Here is a 22,139-nt window from a genome sequence, read left to right as displayed (position 1 = left end):
TGATTGTTTTGCATCTCATTTCTATTAAAAGATTTTAACCCCACATGTTCATGTTTAAATTCAAACTTGTCAACCTTTCTCCTCACTTCCATTCCTTATCACCCCTCTCCAGCCAAACATGATTGAAAATTAATTTAAATTAAATATTGAATAAATATTGTCAATGCTATATAGGAAAGGGAGATACATAAAAAAGTCAATACCAGATTTTTTTTATTTTTTATTTTTTGCTAAACACCAAATTCAAACTCAAGATCTTTTTTAAGGAAGGGAGGTAACACTCACTAAGACAATTAGTGGTTGACATATTATTTTACCTTTTAAATCCAATAAATCCTTGATTGAACTTAAAGATTAATTCTATTGAATATAGGGATTGAATTTTTCCATCCAAAATATCAATATTATTATCATTTTAATTTAATTATTGCAAAAAATAAAGGCTAAAATGTATAAAGTTTTCCTTAAATTTGAGACAGTTACATATGATTTTCCTCATCTTTCAACGTTTAAAATTAACTTCCTTAACCATTAATCTTATTTTTCAAAGCCCCTCACCATTAATTAATTGTTAGTTTTTTAATATAGTTATTGCCATGTCATATTAATGCAATACATATGACAAATGATATAAAAAAAATATTTTACAAATTGTCATTGATATATAAAAGCTGTCATTGATAAAAATCATATAAATAAAAATTTATTCTTTAATATAAGAAAACTATGATATTTTATTAGTTGTTTTTAACAAAATTGATACAATTAAAACACTAATAGCAAAAAAATATATCTTATTCTAAAATTGCATACATTCAATTTGTAACATACTAGTAACATGTTTTTCTTATTTAATAAGTACTGTAAACTTCATTCAAATGTGAAAATAACAGTTACAAATAAATAAGAATATAAAGAAAATAAACAAAGCACATAACAAAATTTATATGATTCATATCAATGGCCTATTGGATTTCTTTTTCATTTTTTTTGAATAAAGGGTTGTTTTAATTAGTAAATGATAATAAAATTATAATTTTCTTCTTAGATTGTATTACCTATGAACAATAAGAATAATGTCACTTAACTATTAAAGAAAAATAATAAGAGCATTGTCATATGTGTTAAAAGATAAATATAAGATATATCTTGGGTGGATGTGAAAAATTCATGTTCTGCCTTATGAGTGCATTGTCAAATATGTGAGCATTATTGACAGTCCCTTCCCATCTAGCCATGACATAAGTGAAGTACACATTCCAATCAAATATGACTATTATATTTTCTGTCAGAATACCCTTCCTTTCAATATATTTCCCTTGCTTTTCAACACTAACCATGCATGGGATATATTCAACAATATTTTGAAACATATTGACCATTTTATGAATCCCTATCCTCCTAGTTGGATGTAGGTCATGTTGCACCAATTTATTGCAAAATTAAAGAAAAACATCCCTTTTCATGCTAATCATGTCACGATAGTGCTAAAGATGCCCTTGCAACATTTCTCCTACCTATTCATGACCTAATTACAAGTTGGTTTTTTAAGGTTCTTTAAATAATTATTTTGTTGATTAATTAGCCATTATTATAGTAACAGCCTCAACCTCGTCTTTTTTATCTTGTAAGAGCGACTATAACAAGTAAGACTATATACTTTCATACACAAAAACTGTATAATGTACTTTAGTAATTGTTACACTGTTTATTAGTAACGTAAAATAAAGACACATAAAATAGTAGTCTAATAACACAATCAGTTTGTATAAAAATACATAAAATAATAGTTTAATAACACAATCAGTTTAAAAGTAAGGTTAATAGTATAAACAACAATAGCAAGTATTAAAACATAGAAAAGACAAGCAACAATTGATCCATGCTACTTTCTAGGCCAAACACTTTAAATATGCCACCAATGCTCTTCTATTTCTCCTAAGCTCAATATACATCTCGCTCACAGTCCTATCTAGCAAGGCCGTGACACAATTTCTAAGAAGCGTTCATTGCTTGCAATCTCCTCAATTTCATAAAGTTCTGTTGTTGTATCTAGAATAATTTGATCATTTGGTCTCACTGCACTTTTCATTGAATTAACAATTGACTTCGCTGCTCTAACTTTCTCCTCTTGGGTAATAACCAAACAACTCACTTCATTAGCCATGATATATGTAGGATGTCTTTCCTTTTTGTTTTGACTATTTTCACTCTTCTTTCGCTTATCCTTTGAATTAGTACTACCATTGTATGCATTGTTCAAGATAGTCTATTTAATATTAGGGATAGCTCCTTCATTATTGTCTATTGCATCATCATTGTCCCTCAATCGTTCTGTCAAATCCATTTTAGGCCTATATACATGTTACAAATCATTAGTCGCAAGTATTTATATGTAAGTGCTCCGTGTTGGAGTAGCCGTGTCAATTCTCAAAATTCTCTTGCACATTTACAAGAATTTAGTACAATACATTTAAAGAATAAAACATCAAACATATAACATGGCATTTAAAATTTTATACATCAATCTTTTGATCCTCCCACTCATTTGGTGTTGATACAATGTTCTTATCTTATCCCAACCTATTATAGTCCTTCCTCGAGCTATCCTACTTATTTTTCAATTGCTTCTTGTCAAATTTTATCGAGCTTAATGCATTGAATTACTGTGTTAAAGCTTCCTTACTTGTTGCAGAGCTAACTTGATGAAAGGTTTTATTTCTTCTATAGCCCACAGTGCCTTTTCTTTACTCATGACTGCCAAAATGTGATATTGTCAATATATAGGAAGGAAAATAGGAAAAATGGTGACAACAATTGAGACTAGTTGCAACCATACAAGTCAACTTAATCATTTGGCTTCATTTAGTGACATAAGGGGACTTACTCTAATTCATATGATGTCAATAGCTAGATGGTTTATCACGATTATAGAAAGCCTACTCTAATTTAATTGTTATTATTATTGGTTTTTCTCCTCCTCCTCCTCCTACTTTATATAATTTTTATTGCTTAACCAAATAATTCTAAACATCATGCCAACGTACAAAAAAATGTAAAAAATGTTTTAACCAATAACTATGCCTCTTAAGCTTGCTCATTAAATGATATTAACTCTTAAGACTCACAAGTTAAATTTGTCTTCCCTAATCTTATAAGCCAATGCAATAACGGTGTTTATTTTCAATTTCTCAACTTTGTTGAAGAACCTTGAATGAATTGCATCATCAGCCACCACCCTCAAGTTCGTATTAATATGAATATATTATAGAAGCCATCGTGAGGGCATTTGAAAATAATAAAAAGAAAATCACAATTTACAACTTATCTAAATAAGCAAGAACAAGATGAATGACATAGTATTGGGTTATCCAGTTTACAAATTTTCCTTAATGGAGATCGAGCCCTCAACTCACAGTAATAACATCCATACAAATCAACTCAATCACTTGGCTTCATTTAGTGACATGAGAGGGCATACTCTAATCCATATAATGTCGAAAGTTAATGGTTTGTCATTATTATACAAAATCACTCAATTAACTCAGGTTTTTCTCATGAAATACAAATCCAACTTGTACCAAATATTCAAAAACTACCACGAGCAAATCAAAAATTAACTCCAAACACAAGTTAGAATTCTCATGAGTGACAACAAGAGGGAAAAACTCAGGCCTGATGTGAAACAATATCTAAATGACTATGGAATTGTCCATTAAACCTCTCGTGAAGAAATTGTCAAGTACTAGAAATAGCAAGAGATCTCATGATCAAGTGCAATGATCAAATAAAAATAAAGTACAGCATAGCAAAATGTCTAAGAAAAATGAAGGAAGCCACCTAATTCACAAGCACGGCAAAACAAAGAAGGCAAACAAAAAGACATAAAAAATGAGAGCAAAACATGCACAAAGAACTTAAAAGTACCTGGTTCGCTAGCATGAAAAACTCACAAATGGGTTGAACTCAGACGTACGAAGTGATTTTTGCTTTTTTAAGCTTTAAAATGTCTTTAAAATACAGACAATATCTTGATTTATGACAGAATAAAGATCACTGGTGTGAGTCATCTCATATCTGTTGGAGTGAAATGGAGAATACAATAATAGAGCAATAAGAGAAAAAGATCACCTGTAAATGAAAGAAACTAAAAGAGTTAACTCCGATCTATGGTCACCGGATAAAGGAGCAGTGACAACGAGGAAAGGGAGATTGGAAGTTGGAGGAACAACAATGATGACCCACTGAGAGGACAATAGATGATGAGAGAATTTGAAGAGGAGAGGGGTGAAATGTATAAACCTTTGTGCAAACGAATAGAGAACAATAAGGGTGGTATGATCATTTATAAAAGTAGGTACAAATTTATTTCTCTCATAATTGCTCCCAATTCCCATTTGTAATTTGAAGTTCATCTAATAAAATAGTTTTCAAATCCACTTTCAAACCATATCTCAACCCACATTTGGAAAGTTATTTTACCCACATAAAAATTTCCCAAGCAACTTTTAGTGCTCATTTGAATTTTAATTTACACTTGATAAAATTATTTGTTAAATTTGACAAATACATCCCATGTGCGATTTAGATGTACTTTTGAAGGTTACCTAAATAAGTTATTAATATGTAAAAAATTTAAAAGTACTTTTCAAATGCTAAATATTATTTTTCCAAATGCAGCCTTACTTTTTACATCATGAAGTTGACTCAAACTCAATAGTAAAAAAAAAAATTTGACCCCATCTTTTTCTCAAACTAACTTTACCCAAAATAATTTTTTAACTTTTACAAATTTGGCAGTGATTGCCAAGGCTTAAGGCTTAATCTAAAAATAAAAAGAATCAAATAAGGGTGGGAATAGGTCATGTATCTATTAGGGGCCTATGTCCTGACTTATTTTAAGTACAACCAAACCTATTTAATAAATAGGTTTAGGTCAAGTTCAATTTTTTAATTACATTAATTTTATCATTTAATTTTTAATTAATGTATTCTTTTTTATTTCTAGTTATATTTTTAATTAGATTAGACTTATATATTGATTTTAAAGTTATTATTTTATTATTGTATTATAGTTGATAAGTCTTTTTAATTATTATATATTATAATTAATAAATCATGTTATACATTTATATTAATAGTTTTGAAGTATAGTTGAGACATTTAATATTAAAATATGAGTTTGTTTAAAATGCTTACTTTTAGGTAAACTTTTAAATAAATTTTCAAACCAGATTAGGTTTTAAATATGTTGATACCTAAACCATAAAAAAAACTTTCTACATATTTTAGATCAAGGCTTTTAATTTATTACATTAACTGATATCTCGTTGATCAAAATTTAATTTAGCCTAACTTATTGTTACTTTTAGAATTAACTATAAGTAATTAAATGGAACCACGGAGCGCCTTTTTTTTTTTTTTTTTTTTGGGACGGCGGATCGCGATTAATTGAGGCGTCGCCTCTGTTGATCCGTTGGATTTTCATTTTCTACGCCGGTTCTGCCTATGCGCTCGCTCTCTCTCTATAGACAGTGTCTTCTCTTTGTCGTATGCTCCTGTCTGCTGTGGCAACACGATTGAAGTCTTTCTCTCTAGCGGCTTCCACATCGTCTGGAGCCGAACAAGTCATTGCCTGAGAGCATCCCTCCTTATTGTCTTCTACCGAGTCACGCTTTGGTTTCAACAGCATGTCTCAGACTAACTGGGAAGCTGATAAGATGTGAGTTCCCATTCTTCTTATTTTATTTTTCTGATTTTCGCTTATATATTCTTCGCTTGTACCATTTTGCAACCTGGGCGATGCTTCACTTGTTCACTCTCAATTGTTTTCCCATCTTCATTGCCCTTTCCTTGTTGATTTGGGTTCTTGATTTTCTCGGAGCTATTGTCTCTGGGTTTTGATTGGGGCCAGGTTTATTTCCCGTGGTTCAACATGCTTGCATCTTATACGCGTTTGGAAATATTATATTGGGTGTCTTAGGGTTTATGCTCTCTGCAAGTTGAAGGGACACTCGATGGAATTTCACCTTTAGCTGCTGAACTTTTGTTTTAGCATGTGGGTCGCCGATAATTGACATCAGCGTCTGCCTACTGACACTGTAGTAGCTCAATAGCTTTTGTCATCTGTTCCATGTTACTGGATGTGAGATTTTATCTTTCCCTCTTCCAATCCGCGTGACTGATACAACGCTTTATTGAAACAAATGATATCTCAGGTTAGATGTTTATATCTATGATTACCTAGTTAAGAGGGATTTGAAGGCTTCTGCTGAGGCTTTTCAAGCTGAAGGAAAAGTATCCTCGGATCCCGTTGGTAAGCTACTGAGAAATAGTATATTATAAATAAGAAGATGAATCTACCTGTAATATTTGTTTTTGCCCTGGTTATAGTCATCTCTTTTTGCATCTAGTTAATTTGATTTTTTCCCTTGTGGTGGAGCCATTGATGCCCCTGGAGGATTTCTGTTCGAGTGGTGGTCAGTATTCTGGGATATATTTATCGCCAGGACTAATGAGAAGCACTCAGAAGTTGCTGCATCTTATATCGAGGTTTGTTTTAAGTACAATTCATTGTTTTCTTGCTATATATTCTCTCCGTCCTTATATATAAGTTTTTTTTCTTTTTTTTAGAAGCTTATTTTGTCCCTAAACATGAAGGATGTTATGATATTTTCGAGTAATTAGACAATTTTATCCTTGTCTTGAAAAAGGAGAAGAGATGTTGATTGTATGCTTTATCCAATACTACCATGATATTAATTGATATCTGGGATAAAATTGGACAATTACTTTGATTTAATGGAATTTCAATTAAATAGGAAACTTTTATTGGTGTGTGTGATTCGGTTAAAAACATCTTATATATATGGGCGGAGGGAGTATATCATTAGTCACATGCTATTTGGATAGTACTATGTTGTTATGATTTTAACAGGGAAAATATAGTCCTTTGGCCGATTCCTCTTGCGTAGTTCAATGTGATTTGCAGTTTAATAATAATTTTCAGGATTCCAATTAATGTCTTCCTTAAGGAAGTTTGTGTTCAGTGGGGCGTGATCTTTTGGTTTCTTTGTCTTAGCATACAGATAGCGATTTTATTTTTGTTCTTTAAGCTAGTGTAACTTAATCAATTTATGGGGCTTCAATGCTTGGATGTGCTATTTCATACTAGCTGTGATTCTAAACAGGGTAATCACTGTAAATAAGAGTTTTGATTGCTTTGCGAATGCAGAAATTATAGATCAAAATATGTTCACAAAGGCTTAAGAAACGAACAATTGCAGTTTGTAATTCTTGTTTAGCGTAAATATTTAGCAAATTTTTTATTCAAAGTGTGATATTCCTAAAAGCATGATTGATGATAGAGCACAATGAATCTATATAGTTGATTCCACCTAATGGGATAGGGCTGCTTCTTCTTGTTGTTGTTGTTTATTCAAAGTGTTTAGGCAATAATTCAAAACTTAATTGAGAGTCAACAAATAAAATGGTGGGTCCCATACTTATTGCATCTCTATATAGAAGTAACACTTGACTTTTCCTAGGAATGTAGAGATCCAAATCAATGCCTGACTTACTAAATTGTAGAAAACTGTGGATTATTGGAGAAACTATTGGAAATGTTATTTTGCCCCTTTATGTAAAAAGACGTTCCCGTCTGAATATTTCTGGGCATTGAATGGATGAATTCATTATATAAATAAACCATTGTTATATGATTATATCTTAAACAGCTTCTTCATCAAATCAAATCTGTCAGAAAAAGTTTCTGATTGCGAGAAAATGAAAGCATAATATTATGATATCCAAACAAGAATTGAAATTTTATATTTGGGTTGAAGGTTTCTCCACCTAATTTTCTTGTTACTTACCTTTATAGATTGATTAATGACTAATAAAGGCATAGTTGTCACCAAATTCCATGATTTCTATTTCTTGAGGCATCACCTCTGTTCATTTACAGTGTCTTATTGTTTAATATGCTTCTGTCCTCCATAGGCTTGTAGTTAAGATAAAAATTCAAGTATTTCACTAGTGTGATCAATGATTTTGTCATACCCTTCTATTTGTTGTATTAAAGAAAAGGAAAAGCCTTTCGACAGTGCTTTGACTGCTTTGTGAAGCTGCAGACATTATACAAATATATGATTTTGGCCAAGGAATTAGAACTCAATGGACAATTAGTTTAGTTATGAAGAGTTAATACTGTTCGCTAAATTATTATTAAAATGCAATAAAATAATGACATACTGGTTTGTGGAATATAATAACATAGTGTACAAGAGAAGGAAGAAAGAAAATCCCACATACCTTTCAAAGCTTATGAAGTGTGAAACTGCAATTGCAGACACAGTTAATTAAGGCAAGGGAACAGCATCAGCAGCAGCAACAGCAGCAGCCACAATCCCAGCATCATCAGCAGCAGCAACAGCAGCAGCAGCAGCAGCAGCAGCAGCACCAGCACCAGCACATGCAGATGCAGCAAATCCTGTTTCAGAGGCAGCAGCAGCAGCCACCGTCACAACCACAGCAGCAGCAGCAGCAGCAGCCACCTCCGCAGCAGCAGCAGAGAAGGGATGGGACTCATCTCTTAAATGGCACTACAAATGGGTTAGTTGGAAACCCTAGCACTGCAAATGCCATGGCAACAAAGATGTATGAAGAGAGGTTAAAATCTCCCCTTCAGAGGGATTCTTTGGACGATGCAGCCTTGAAGGTAAGGAGATGTTCAGTCTTGTAATTATCTTATGAACTACTGTTCTCATGATACCACGTTCACCATAAATATCTCTGGGTGTTTTATGCAGCAAAGATTTGGTGACAACATGGGCCAGCTCTTGGACCCCAATCATGCCTCAATGATGAAGTCAGCTGCAGGTTCTGGCCAGCCTTCAGGGTGATTTTCTCAAATTGTTCTAATATTTTTTATTACTTTTTATTTATTATTATTGGGATATTTGCTTGTGCAGAAGGTGGTGACACTTGATTAGTCTCTAGCTGGTGGTAGAGTTAGTTTAAGCTTGGTTATAAATAGATAAGTTGAATCTCACTTCATTAGGTTAATACAAAAACGGGATCATTCATGATAAATTTTGTCATAGTCATCTCCTGGCGTGTTTTGGGGATTGGGCGTTGGAGGTAAAATTATTTATGTAACATGCAACTGCCCTCTTGTGCCTCAGAATTAAATGATGTGCTTTCAATGGTCTTTAGCATTTGGGATTCTCTTCAGAGATGAGTTTTCACATTTTTATTATCACAATTTCTTCATTTCAGACAACAAGTTTTGCATGGTGCTGCTGGTGGGATGCCTCAACAAGTTCAACCTCGTAGTCAACAATTGCCAGGGTCTACTCCAGTATGTTATTGTTCTTGAAGTAATATTATTTCCTCCTATCTTCTCTTTTAGTAATTGTGCCCTGACATGCCACTTGGAATCCAGGATATAAAGAGTGAGATTAATCCTGTTTTGAATTCAAGAGCTGCAGGTCCTGAAGGATCATTAATAGGAATTCCTGGTATTCTCCCATCTCATTCTTTGTATATTGTAATCGATTTGTATTCTTCCTTTAGAAACTGTTTGGCAGGCATGTGATGGGATTTAACAGTGAAATTTTATGACGTTTTCTTGCTGTTCTTGCACATATACTAAGTTAACAGAAGGTTTTCTTGCGCCAGGATCAAATCAAGGCAGCAATAATTTGACTCTGAAAGGATGGCCACTCACAGTGAGTCATTTTCAAATAGCTTACATGAAATATATTACTTTCGATGAATATGCTGTCTCTTCCTAAACCTGGTGAGGTTGTAAATGTATCATGCATATGAAGAGGTTGTACATGGCCTTTCCCTACTCACTATTAAACATACTGAACCTCTTACTGTTTAGAAACAATGGCATGTTGTGTGAAGCATATAGCGACATCCACCCTGATGAGTTTTACCAGCTCAGTGCCATTTGTTAGTGAAAATAGGCAATGGATTAATTAAGTTTCCCTTTTCTGTTATTTTATTTTGCTTATTAGGACTTGGATCAACTGCGCTCTGGTTTTGTTCATCAACAAAAGCCTTTTATACAGGCTCCTCAACCTCTTCATCAACTACAATTGTTGCCACCTCACCAGCAACAGCTTATACTTGCACAACAAAATTTGTCATCCCCATCTGCCAGTGATGAGAATAGAAAACTCAGAATGCTTCTGAATCAAAGGAGTATGGCCCCAAATAAGGACGGTCTTTCAAATCCTGTTGATGTGGTCTCAAATGTTGCATCACCTCTTCAAGCTGGTGGTTCTATTTTGCATCGTGGGGATACGGATATGCTAATGAAGGTGCTAGTTCCATTTCAATCATCATCCGCACTCCATCTACTATGACTTTTTGGTTTGTTCACATGTACTATTTATATATCTTGCTGATGCAGTGCAAGTCTTATGACTGGCATGTTCTGAAAGATTCTATTATTTGTAGTTTAAGTTGGCTCAGTTACAGCAACATCCACAGCAGCAGAGCAACAATCCACAGCAGCAGCAACTTCAACAGCATGTTCTATCAAATCAGCAACCTCAGACTTCAAACCATAATATGCATCAGCTAGATAAAGGGGGCGGCGGCGGCAGTGTCACCATGGATGGTAGCATGTCAAACTCCTTTAGAGGAAATGATCAGGTCAGTTCTTTACCGGTTGCTCCTATCTCACCTGTAATTATTTAAACTTTGTGGTGTTACTGGGCTAACATATTTTTCATGTCCCATGAAAGAAAATACGTAGTTCTAAATGTGGTTGGTGAATTTTTTAACGCACACAAATTGCATTTGTTAGATGTAGAGCAACTGGTCATCTTCTGAAAATCATACAGCATTGGTAGAGTTGTATGATAAAAGTTCACCATACCTTTTGGCTCTGCTATGTTGACGCCCAAAACTCGCCAGTCACATGAAGCCCCCTCTTGTAGCATCCTCATTCCCTGGCTTTCCATATTCTGTCTTCAAATGTGTTCCTTTCATGGCTAGCTTCTTCTTGACAGAAATAGATTGGAGATCCACAGGGGTGTTGGATCTGGATGTGTTTACTTGCTCATTTTTTATTCAAAAGATCACAAATTAGTTTCCTTAACATGAAGTTTTCGCAACTGAGTAGTTGGAAATGGATTTTACTTCTTGCCAAAGCCTTTCTTACAAATGTATGGAATAAACCATTTGTGGCAGCCACAATGAAGAGGTCCTTTTTTTTTGGCTTGTAACTTGGGAATCACAATTTAAACCCATATGAAATGGGTTCCTAACATGGTTTTCCTGAATGCACTTTAAGGTTTCCAAAAACCAGACTGGGAGAAAGAGAAAGCAGCCTGTATCTTCTACAGGTCCTGCAAATAGTTCTGGAACAGCAAATACAGCAGGTCCATCTCCAAGCTCTGCACCCTCAACTCCTTCAACTCATACACCTGGAGATGTGATATCAATGCCTGCTTTGCCTCATAGTGGTAGTTCTTCAAAGCCTTTAATGATGTTTGGCACTGATGGTGCTGGAACTCTCACTTCGCCTTCAAACCAGTTGGTGAGTGGCTTTTTCTGTGCAGTTCTATAGATGGAAGGAATGATATGTTCCTTGCACGTAGACTCATTGCCATTCCATTTTGGCAGTGGGATGATAAGGATCTTGAATTGCAGGCTGATATGGATCGTTTTGTGGAGGATGGATCACTTGATGATAATGTTGAGTCTTTTTTATCACATGATGATACAGACCCTAGAGATACTGTTGGTCGTTGTATGGATGTAAGCAAAGGTGCAGTATGCTATTGTAGTTGTTGATCTTAACATAATTTAGCTTCGTTCCCTGTTCTAACTAAGCGGCATCATCCTTGTGATTGAGTTTCTTAAATATGCCTGTTTTTTATTTTGGTTTGGTGCATTCTCTGCATGCTTTTATCTTTGCAGATAGTTCATCTATTAATAGAAAATTAATAGTGATATGCAATACCTAAATAGTTTATGTACTTACATAAATTAATAGTGATATCCACTCGGTGCAGCTATCAGTGACTTTCACTCTTGGGACTGCCTCTGAAGAGACTTTCATTTATATTGATTTATCTTCCTTACCAAGCACACTTTTAGAATATTTATCATACATTCAGTTTATTTATTGCCTAATATGTTGTTCGTATTGTAATTTAGAAGGGATGTGCTTCTTTATTCTATTCACTTCTACCCTTTTTAATCCCTTTCAGCTTAGAAACTGATACCAATAATCTTTATGTTTATATTTTATATATTGTGATTTCTTTGGAGGGTACTAATTTGCGTCTGTTTCAGGCTTCACATTTTCTGAAGTAAATTCTGTACGAGCAAGCACAAGCAAAGTTATTTGCTGCCACTTTTCATCTGATGGGAAATTGCTTGCCAGTGGTGGCCATGACAAGAAGGTTAGTTAAAGTATTAATCTGGAAAAGCTTATCTGGTTTAGTACTTCATGTATGTAATTGATTTCCTAACATTAGCTGCAAATTTGTGCTTTTGACTTTCTTGAAGAAACAAGGTAAAGCAATTGGACCTCTATTATTGATTCTACTTGATGTGCAATTTGACATTTTCTTTCGATGGCTTTTTAATGCAGGCTGTGTTATGGCACACAGATACCCTAAAGCAAAAAGTTACTCTCGAAGAACATTCATCTATGATCACAGATGTCCGTTTCAGTCCAAGCATGCCACGTCTTGCAACATCTTCATTTGATAAAACTGTCAGGGTTTGGGATGTTGACAACGTTAGTAGTTCTTTCTCTTTTTACTCAACTAGTATTATTCTGATGAGATTTTTTTAAATCATGCAATGAGTTCTAATTTTGTGGAGAATAATGGTCTGAATGACTTTTTTCATCTGTACACAGATTCTACCCCCCCTTTTTTTTTTGGCACGTAGATGTGAGTCTTAGGTCTGATGTACTTTTGAATGCAAGGTTGATGGCATGATTGAGTTCGTTGTTTGTATTTATAGAAGTACATAAACTATTGGATTATGATTAGGGAAACATGCTTTCTTTTAATCGGGTAATGATAACGTGTCTGGGATAATTGCCATATACAGTTGAACGCAAGAAAATATATATGGTGACATCCCTCTGAATCTGATGCTAGTCAATCAAAAAGCATTTATTTGTCAACAAGAAGCTGGTGGGGCTTTCCTGTGAGGGACTTGGTAAAGACATGCTACTTGTAAGCCATGGTGACATGCAGAAGAGAAATGACACTGGTATTAACATCTGATGGCATTGGGGTTATTTATGTCAAAGGGAGTGGGTGTCATGTTGAGGAAAGCTAAGTTCAGTCAACAACCCTCAACAAAGTTATTTTGAAACATGAATCACTGCAAGAGTGTAGAGGATTTGGGACACAGTCTTGTTTCTTGCCCATCTCAAAAAGACGTGATAATTTATCGTCAATTGATTATTTCATTTTGTGATTATAATGTTAAAACTAATTAACAAAAACGCATATGTAATTATCGTTAGTTAATTACAGTGCAACCACAGACATAGTAATGAATCATGAACCGATGCATCCACTAATTTATTGACTGGAACCTGGGCCTTGCGTATAGAGATTATGATGATATTTCTAGGACAACAGTGGTGTACATCCAAGTGTTTATTAGACACGGAAAATTAGATATTATAACAAGGTCTATCTATGACTGGCTTATTGTTCATATTGTGGTTTGTTTTTGGTCTAGCTGTAGAGGCATTGTGCCTTTTTTTTACATTGCTATCCTGCTTGAGCTGAATATATTGATTCTCTCATAATGCAGCCTGGATATACAATTCGCACCTTTACAGGACATTCTACATCAGTTATGTCATTAGATTTTCACCCAAAGAAAGATGATCTGATCTGCTCATGTGATAGTGATGGTGAGATACGATTTTGGAGTATAACCAATGGTAGCTGTACTGGTGTCTCAAAGGTAAAAATCTGAGTCGTCTTATTATACATGCATGCCATTTTTATAATTGCTTGTTGACCAGCGTTTTCTACACTAATAACTGTCTTGTTGAATAGGGTGGCACTGCCCAGATGAGATTTCAGCCTCGTATGGGGAGGTACCTTGCTGCAGCTGCAGAGAATGTTGTCTCTATACTTGATGTGGAGACACAAACACGCAGATATTCGTTACAGGTTCAATTTCATGATATAAGATGCACTTCTTTGTCATTTGTAGAAAAATATATATCAATCAGAGGCATGCATTTTTGCTTGAGTCGATCTAAGAGTTATGGAGTTGATGTTTTCTGTTCTGTCTAGTTATCATTAGACAATATAGAGCAAGAGTTTGTCTCAGCAGGAAAAAAATTTTCCTGCCAAGTTGTCATCTTTTTTCTTTTTTTTTTGTAGCCCAACAAATTCTGTCTTCTTTACAAGCGATAATATTGCAATATTGACTATTTTGTTTGGGAGGAGGTGGATAAAGTGTTGCACTTACTAAAATCTTTGTATGATGCGTGTTGTCTCTGAAAGCATATCAATTAGTAAAATATTTAAAATGAGTTGAAACATTTGAGACCAGATGAAGATATATTGATGTGATTAGAGATTTAAAATGGTGGTATGGATGGAATTGAGCAAGCACCGCTCTAACTTAACTACCAATAAAAGCTGTCTTTGCCGGAGAGAGATCTAGGAAAGGGATATTATTCTAGTTTTTGTCGGAATCTCATACTTCTCTGCAGTTTGTCTATTCTCTCTGTGATGACATCTTGTCAGCGTTGACTTTATATGTTCCTCATCTTTTGCTGTGTCCCAGCCCAGGATCACTAACTTCCTCAAAAACCCGATGATACTATGATTGTAGGGACATACAAATCCAATACATTCTGTCTGCTGGGACCCTGCAGGCGAATTACTGGCTTCTGCGAGTGAGGACTCAGTTAGGGTTTGGACTATCGGGACAGGGAGTGAAGGAGAATGTGTTCATGAGCTAAGCTGCAACGGCAATAAGTTCCACTCCTGTGTTTTCCATCCAGCTTATTCTTCCTTGCTGGTCATTGGCTGTTACCAGGCAAGTTACATTCTGTTTCTGGTTATTTCTTTTCGGTGTTGTGCTTTCTAGACATCCGTGAGTTTGGGTATCTTTGTTCATGTTCATTTTGTTCTCCCCCTCCCTAATCCTCATTTGAATAGCATACAAGAGTCAACTCTGAGAGGAGGCTTCGGGCAGTTTATAAATGCCAAGTTTCAGACGATTTTTTCAAATTAGAATTACCGTAGATAAATTTCACATTTGGTTATACTTTGTTAGAATGATGTTGGCTGCTATGAAGCTCTATCCTCGTGGTTTTGTTTTTCCTCTTCCATATTCTGCAAATGATTCTGGTCAACAGTAAGAGGGTAATTCTGACGTGGTGCTCTTGGTAAATGCTGTGCATGAGCAGTCTTTAGAGCTTTGGAATATGGCGGCGAACAAGACAATGACTCTATCTGCTCATGAAGGTCTCGTTGCTGCCTTGGCAGTGTCTCCAGTGACTGGCTTGGTTGCATCAGCTAGTCATGACAAATTCGTCAAGCTCTGGAAGTAACCTTATGTTGTGTCTTGTGTGTTGTAATGCTTGCAGTTCGGAAATAGGTCCTACCACTGTTGATCACGCATGTCTCTGAATTACCGTTTTGCGTGCCTTTTAGTGTATCCGATCTTCCCTGTAATTTTAGATGCTAAAGTTTTTATAATGTTGTATTTGTCATCGTGCTTGAATGCCTGTTCCAGTTATTAGGTTTTAGTATATACTACGGGGATTTCTACAACTGCGTTGGGCATCATTTGTTATATCCATTGTTAACTTCCGGCCCATAATCTCTATCCATCGCTGTCATCATCCATTTAAAGATCTCCACTCTGTGCCTCAACGTACAGATAACCCATTGCCTTTTAAATATTTTTTCACTCCTCCTTTTTTGAATAATAACAAGTCCATTATTCACTAAAGCAGATAAAACAAAACAACAACTTGGGCAAATTACAACAATAATTTGTAATTGGCCCTTGTCAACAAAGATGGTCAGGTTGTTGAAGCATATTCTTCTGTAAGGTCTGAGTGGCAGAAATAGTGATGGGGTGCTTCTATGAGGCATGTATATGTATATATATACACGCGAGATTATCTTATTTGTAATTTTAAGACTTTCCTGTACATAACTTGTCCCGTCAAGAGGCAAATACGTATTCAATTGATTTATGCTTCGCTTGGTCCTACAAAGACCCCAAACGTTTTCGGTCAAAAAAAAAAAAACAGAAAACCGATTGTTCAAGTAAGCGACCATCTAGGCAAGCCTCGATTAATGATATGTAGGAGGTTTGGTAATTGTTTTATATTATTAATAATGTCAAAGAAGTAAAGCTTTAGGTCACCTTTTTTTTTTTTAAAAAAAAGGGAGGGATGCCTTTCTCAATTTTGGGAGAATGACGTTTAAAATTTTAATTGAATATTGTCTTGTAAAAGCACACATATGTTATTATTAAAAATTAAACCTTAATTTGTTAAATTTTTGAAAAAAAACTTAGCAAAAAAATATAAGATTTAACTTTTAACAACGTGTATGTATTTTTACGAGACAATATTTAATATAAAATTGATGGGCTTTAATTGTGATAAATTCTTTTGAGAGAACTTTAATGTCATTCTTTTATCAATTTTTCTCCCACTTCTATGGACAACAAATATTAAAGAAGAATTTCAGGAGAGATATGACATAATAACAAATAAGGCCCATAAAGCTATGAAATTTTAATTCAATCTAAAAGGATTGAAATAAAATTAATTTAAATGACAAAAGCATTGAAATAATCTTTGTTTAAACATTAAAAAGACAGCAGTTAGATTTATAAGTGGTGTTAGGAATGAACAATTAAAGTTAAAAAATTTACAACTAAAATTACTTCATAAATTCATATAAACTAATTGAACGAGTATTTTCATTTTTTTTAAGGATTAAAAAGTCAAGTAAAGTAATTTATAAATATTGTTGAAAAATTAATAAGTAAAGTTTTGACCAAAAAAAATTAATAAGTAAAGTTAAGAAATTAACAACTAATATTGCTTCATAAGTTCAGATAAATTAATTGAATAAGTAACTTATGAAGCAACTTTAATTGCTAAATTTTCAATTTTAATTGTTAACTTTCCAATATTATATATAAACCTGACTGTTATTTTTTAAATGTTTAAATAGAGGTTATTTCTATCCTTTCATTATTTAAACTAATTTTATTTCAATTATCTTAAACTAAAATGAAATTTCAAATTTTAATGAAGCTTACTTATTATTATGTTATATTCTTGGTCGTCTGCTGAAGTTCTCCCAACATTAAAGGTAGTCTACTCTTCTAGCAGAAAATACAAGCGTGTAATGTCACCGTAAGGACGTCTTCTTCCCCCACCCCTCCAATTTTATTTTTTTTATTGACTGGAATAATAAATTAAAAATGTTAAAAAAGAAATTAATTCTTCTATTTTTCATTTCCAGACTATATTTATATTGTTATAAGTTTCAAGACTTTCTATATTCTGGTTTTTGGAAATATTGAGAATGGTGGAGCTACATATTTAAATTTCTGAGGCATCCACCGAACTCACCTGTTAACTTAAGGTCAAAATTTATGAGCTAACATTAAATTTGTCCATATATGATTATGTAGTTGTTATCATTGTTAACAACATACTATATATGTCTCTAAAAACATATGTTTGTTCTATTTAAAACATGACCGTCTAAATGCAAGAAAAAAGTATCGAATGGATCATTGACCTTGAGAGCAATATAGTACACTCCTTCTTAAGAATTGTACGAAAACAAGAGAGTCGTGAGGAGGAATATAACCCATATCGTTTGGTTTTCAGTTCAGTCTGTGTGGAGCTAATTAAATCCATGGCTCGGTCTTCTATCTGGGTCGTGGCAGCACAACGCGAGTGCTGACTTCAATATATAAATGACCTTGTCCTTTTTTTTCCTTGATACAGTTAACCAACTTCTTTTGCTCCCTACTCTTTCAGATTCTTAAAAGAAGTTCAGTCGCAGGTTTCTGCGTGTAATATAATAATAACTTATTTGATAATATTAAAATCTTTTTGATAACTATATAAAGTATAAAAAGAAGGAAAAAAAGCAAATATTTCAAACAACAAATAACACAGTAAGAGTTTGTCACTCTATATTATTGCAACAGAACATATATAATTTTACGGTTCAAGCTTTAAACGGAGATGGAAGCCAAAGCATTAGGTCGATCCTTGGCCTTGATAGCATCATATTCCTTCAAGGTGACAACACGAAAACGAGGATGAGAGTGCAAAGGAGAGAGAGGACTTTCAGGTGAGGGCCTGTGGAAAAATGCAAAGGAATATCGATGAGCACTCCTACTCACTGTGACGCGATGCAACACCGATGTGAACTTCCCATTCGACAGTATCTCAAGGATGTCACCGACATGCACTACAAACGCATCTGGATCCGGGCGCACCGGAACCCACCCGATTCCTTCTTTGAAGATCTGGAGCCCACCGGTTTGGTCCTGGGTCAGGACTTGGCTTCGGGTTTGGGGATGGACTTGGGTTTGGTGGAGAATTGTGATGATGGATGTGTCTTTGTGTTGCGCGAGACCTATAGCTCGATCTGGGTCTGGACAACTTGGATACGAGTTCATTTGAAGCGTTTGGTTATCGCTCTTCACCCATTTCTTCTCTTTATCACACACCCCCAATAAATTCAGTATCATGCCTGTTACCTTCTCTACTACATTTTTCAACTGCTTTTGAATTTCTTCCATTTTTTCACTGCACCAACAATATGTTATGTTGCATATGTATGAAGATTGTATGTCGTAAGTAGGAATAGTATACATACCTGAAACGTGCAAAATCATCATGATTAGTAAAAACTTTCTTAGCATCATCGTAGGAAGAGCCGACAATGGTGAATCCTTCGTGCCACATGACCTTCGGAAAGAATGGTGAAATGTAAGCAGAACCATACCCAGCCTGTGCCCCAGGAGGCCTCAAGGCTTTCACCTTTTGCTCAGCTGGGAGAGAGAAGAGGCGTTTGATCTCTTCATTCACGTGGTTCAACAGAGATAAGGGTATTCCATGATTTTTCAGTTGAAAAATACCCCACTCCTCGCATGCAAGCTTTATGGTTTCCATGGCATTCGGATCCGTGAGGTCCACAACAGGTATGGATACGGAGCCATCATCAATGATGTCAGAGCATCCTTTTGACCACCATGTGTGAGAATCAGGTAAGCTCTCTGCTGAAGAAAAGTCCATGGGAATGTTTTTTGCTGCTTCAATGGATAGATCTCCAGCCATTTCAAGGACTTTCAGTTCGATTACGTTTTAGGAGTATCGGAACGTACAAGTGCGATCAACTGTTGGAATGGTCACCATACCGTTGCAGTATTTATATACTTAGAAGAAGGGCTGGATTCATCCCTCTATTAAATAACCAATATATATTCATTAATTGCAATACATGAATCATATAGATTTAATTAATTGCTTACATGCACCATGTCATGAATGCTTCAGTTACCCTAATGGAGCAACATGACTTTGCAGTTAGAGAGACAGGCACCATGCATTGTAGCGTTCATGGTACTCTTTATGGTTTTTGATCACGTTGGGCCAAGAATGAGAGAGCAAGGTGATCAACCATTAAAACATCTAGTCTCATCTATAAATATTTTTTGTCAACGCTATTTGAATTTGGATGCCTGTGTTAATTTTGATGAGTTCTTAAAATTTAACTCATCTAAACTTTTTCACACACACAAAAAAAAAAAAATCTAATCCCATCTGATATGTAGTACACACACATGCATGCACTATATATTTGAGGAAAAAATGGTCTGTAAGTTCTTCTAGTTTTCTTTAATTTTGAATTGAGTTCATGTAATTTATTTTATTTTAATCAAATTCTTATAATTTGATCGATTAAATACATTAATTCTTAGGAGTTAATATCATTTAAAAAATTTATTTTAAAAAATAAGATTAAGAACTTTTATATTTTTATTAAAATATTAGATAACATTAGAATTAATTACATAATTTTTATAGTTCATAATTTATATAATTAAGTTATGTTTTCTAAATAAATTTTATATAAACAGAGTTTTCATAAAAAATAATAAAAATGTAAAAATTGTAAGAAATCAAATTTTCATTTTATTTTGTTGGCTAAATGTATTAAATCAAAATTTCTATAAATTTCAAAGGTGTTTTTGTTTTGAAGAAGCTAATTATTCTTTAATAATTTTAATATTTATGGATTAATATCAAACTGTTAGAATTTGATTAAAACAAAATAACTTTAATCGATCAAAATATAAAGGTTTAATTATAAATAAATAAATTATAAGGACCAGATTCAAAATTAATGAAAAATAAAAGGACTCGCAAAGAAGGTATTCATAGATTTTTTTTTTAATTAAAAGACATTATTTTATTATAAGGTTAGTTGCTTTAAACATGCAATTTCGCTAGGCCCCAATAATAGAAGACCGAATTTCTAATGTGGAAACCCTGGTTAACATAATTTTAGGTACATTTATTCGAGATTTTTCAAAAATGTATGTCATTCACACAATTATATATATATATATATATATATATTTTCAAATTTTGCATGTACCAGTCACAATACATATGCATCATGTCATTTTAGATATTATTGAATTGTATCCTTTCTTTGTACAATATGAAGAAAATGAATCACATTATTTTAGGTATGTTATCTATGAGAGTTTTTCAAAGGTATATAATTCACTCATTTAATATATAGAGTAACCACTAAATACAGTGAACAAAATCTCTGGTCATCATACATTTCCTAGCTCTTCATTTTTCATGATTCATTTTCTGAGCCATCTACAAACGCACATCACTATTCAAAGAATTAGAAGAAACCTGATGCAAATGCATTGGGTTCATGATAAGTTTTAAAATATTAATTGTCTATAAATAAACAAAATTCTTAATTATGCCACAAACGACATCAAGTTGGCGACACTGTTCTTGGTTATATTATTGAGGGAAACTATAAAATTGAATTAACTTATTTATTTTGAGATTTCAAGTTTGAATCCTAAAAATATAGAATCATATTAAATAAATATGTTAAAAATATTGTTGATGTATTTGTGAGACTGTCATTAGTAATAACTGTAACATCCCAATTTAAATTTTAATAGTTAATTTGGGTTAATAGAAATTTTGAAAAATATTTAGAGGTAAGCAAATTAGTAGAAAATGATTATTAAATCTAATTTAGGATATAATTCTAAATTAAAATAAAAAAATTAAAAAAAAAATTAATTAATTAAAAAATAAATAAATAAAATATTATTAAATTAATATTATTATTATAAAAAGAAAGAAAGAGAAAAGGTATGAGAAAGAGGAAGGAAAGAAGGAAGAAAACGTGAGCGCTTTCGGTGCAATGATTATATATATAATAATAAAAAAAAGGAGAGAGAGGAAAGAAGAAATAATAAAAAAAATATGGGACCCACTGAATTTTTATAAAAACTCACCCGTTTCTTTCGTTTCTTCATTATTCCCAGTGCGCGAACTGAGGCTGAGAGAGCATCTAGTTTCGCCGGTGCGGGAGATCTGAATTTTTAAGGTAAGAGTTTTTAATAGAATATTTAAGGTGTGATTTTAAGCTTTTCAAGACTAAGTAAGTATTCTAAAAAATTTTCTTAGTCATCCTTCCTCTTTGGTTTTTAATTTTGTGGTGGTAGAAAATTTAAGATCTGGAAGAGGGATGAATTTATGTTGAATAAATATGGTTTATGAAGTTGTTAGTAGTATAATAAATGTTCTAGAGTATAAATTTGTTGATGATCTTTAAATTTGTGGTTTATGGATCAAATTTTAAACTAGATCTGAAAATATATGTTGATTTATTGAGGTTTAGATGATTATTTGAGATGAGAAATGAATTATTATGGCTATAAGATTATGATTTTAAGTTAGAGATTCAATTTTTAATTTTTGAATATTTTATGTGTGAATTTATGAAATAAAAAAAATTGATAATAGAAATTAGTTTAGAAGTTGATCTTTAGATTATTAATGTTTATTGATG

At 33.4% G+C, this 22,139-nt stretch overlaps 2 protein-coding genes across 4 annotated transcripts; one reads left to right on the top strand and one right to left on the bottom strand.

Moving 5' to 3' along the window:
* Positions 1-5,495: 5,495 nt before the first annotated feature.
* Positions 5,496-15,849, top strand: LOC129294384 (transcriptional corepressor LEUNIG-like). Of its 3 annotated transcripts, none has more exons than XM_054932713.1 (18): positions 5,496-5,722; positions 6,219-6,316; positions 6,443-6,552; positions 8,351-8,719; positions 8,811-8,899; positions 9,280-9,361; positions 9,446-9,521; positions 9,682-9,731; positions 10,029-10,334; positions 10,474-10,671; positions 11,330-11,560; positions 11,647-11,791; positions 12,322-12,431; positions 12,623-12,772; positions 13,813-13,968; positions 14,064-14,180; positions 14,854-15,060; positions 15,434-15,849. In XM_054932713.1, the coding sequence occupies exons 1-18, from the start codon at positions 5,691-5,693 to the stop codon at positions 15,575-15,577; spliced, it is 2,670 nt and encodes an 889-aa protein (XP_054788688.1). In that variant the 5' UTR covers positions 5,496-5,690; the 3' UTR covers positions 15,578-15,849. The 3 variants fall into 3 exon arrangements, with proteins under 3 accessions (XP_054788688.1, XP_054788689.1, XP_054788687.1); XM_054932714.1 differs by having other exon boundaries at positions 5,497-5,722; positions 11,315-11,560; positions 11,674-11,791; XM_054932712.1 differs by having other exon boundaries at positions 5,497-5,722; positions 11,315-11,560.
* Positions 15,850-18,246: 2,397 nt separating this feature from the next.
* Positions 18,247-19,357, bottom strand: LOC129294604 (gibberellin 3-beta-dioxygenase 1-like). The gene is made up of 2 exons (XM_054933018.1): positions 18,897-19,357; positions 18,247-18,826 (listed from the first exon to the last, which is right to left on the bottom strand). Exons 1-2 carry the CDS (start codon positions 19,355-19,357, stop codon positions 18,247-18,249), a joined length of 1,041 nt encoding a protein of 346 aa, XP_054788993.1.
* Between the last annotated feature and the right edge of the window lie 2,782 nt (positions 19,358-22,139).

This window comes from Prosopis cineraria, unplaced genomic scaffold, assembly GCF_029017545.1.
Source record: "Prosopis cineraria cultivar Desert tree isolate PC_DT_omini unplaced genomic scaffold, ASM2901754v1 PC15, whole genome shotgun sequence".
Classification (NCBI taxonomy): domain Eukaryota; kingdom Viridiplantae; phylum Streptophyta; class Magnoliopsida; order Fabales; family Fabaceae; genus Prosopis; species Prosopis cineraria.
This window is presented reverse-complemented; position numbering and strand designations above follow the sequence as displayed.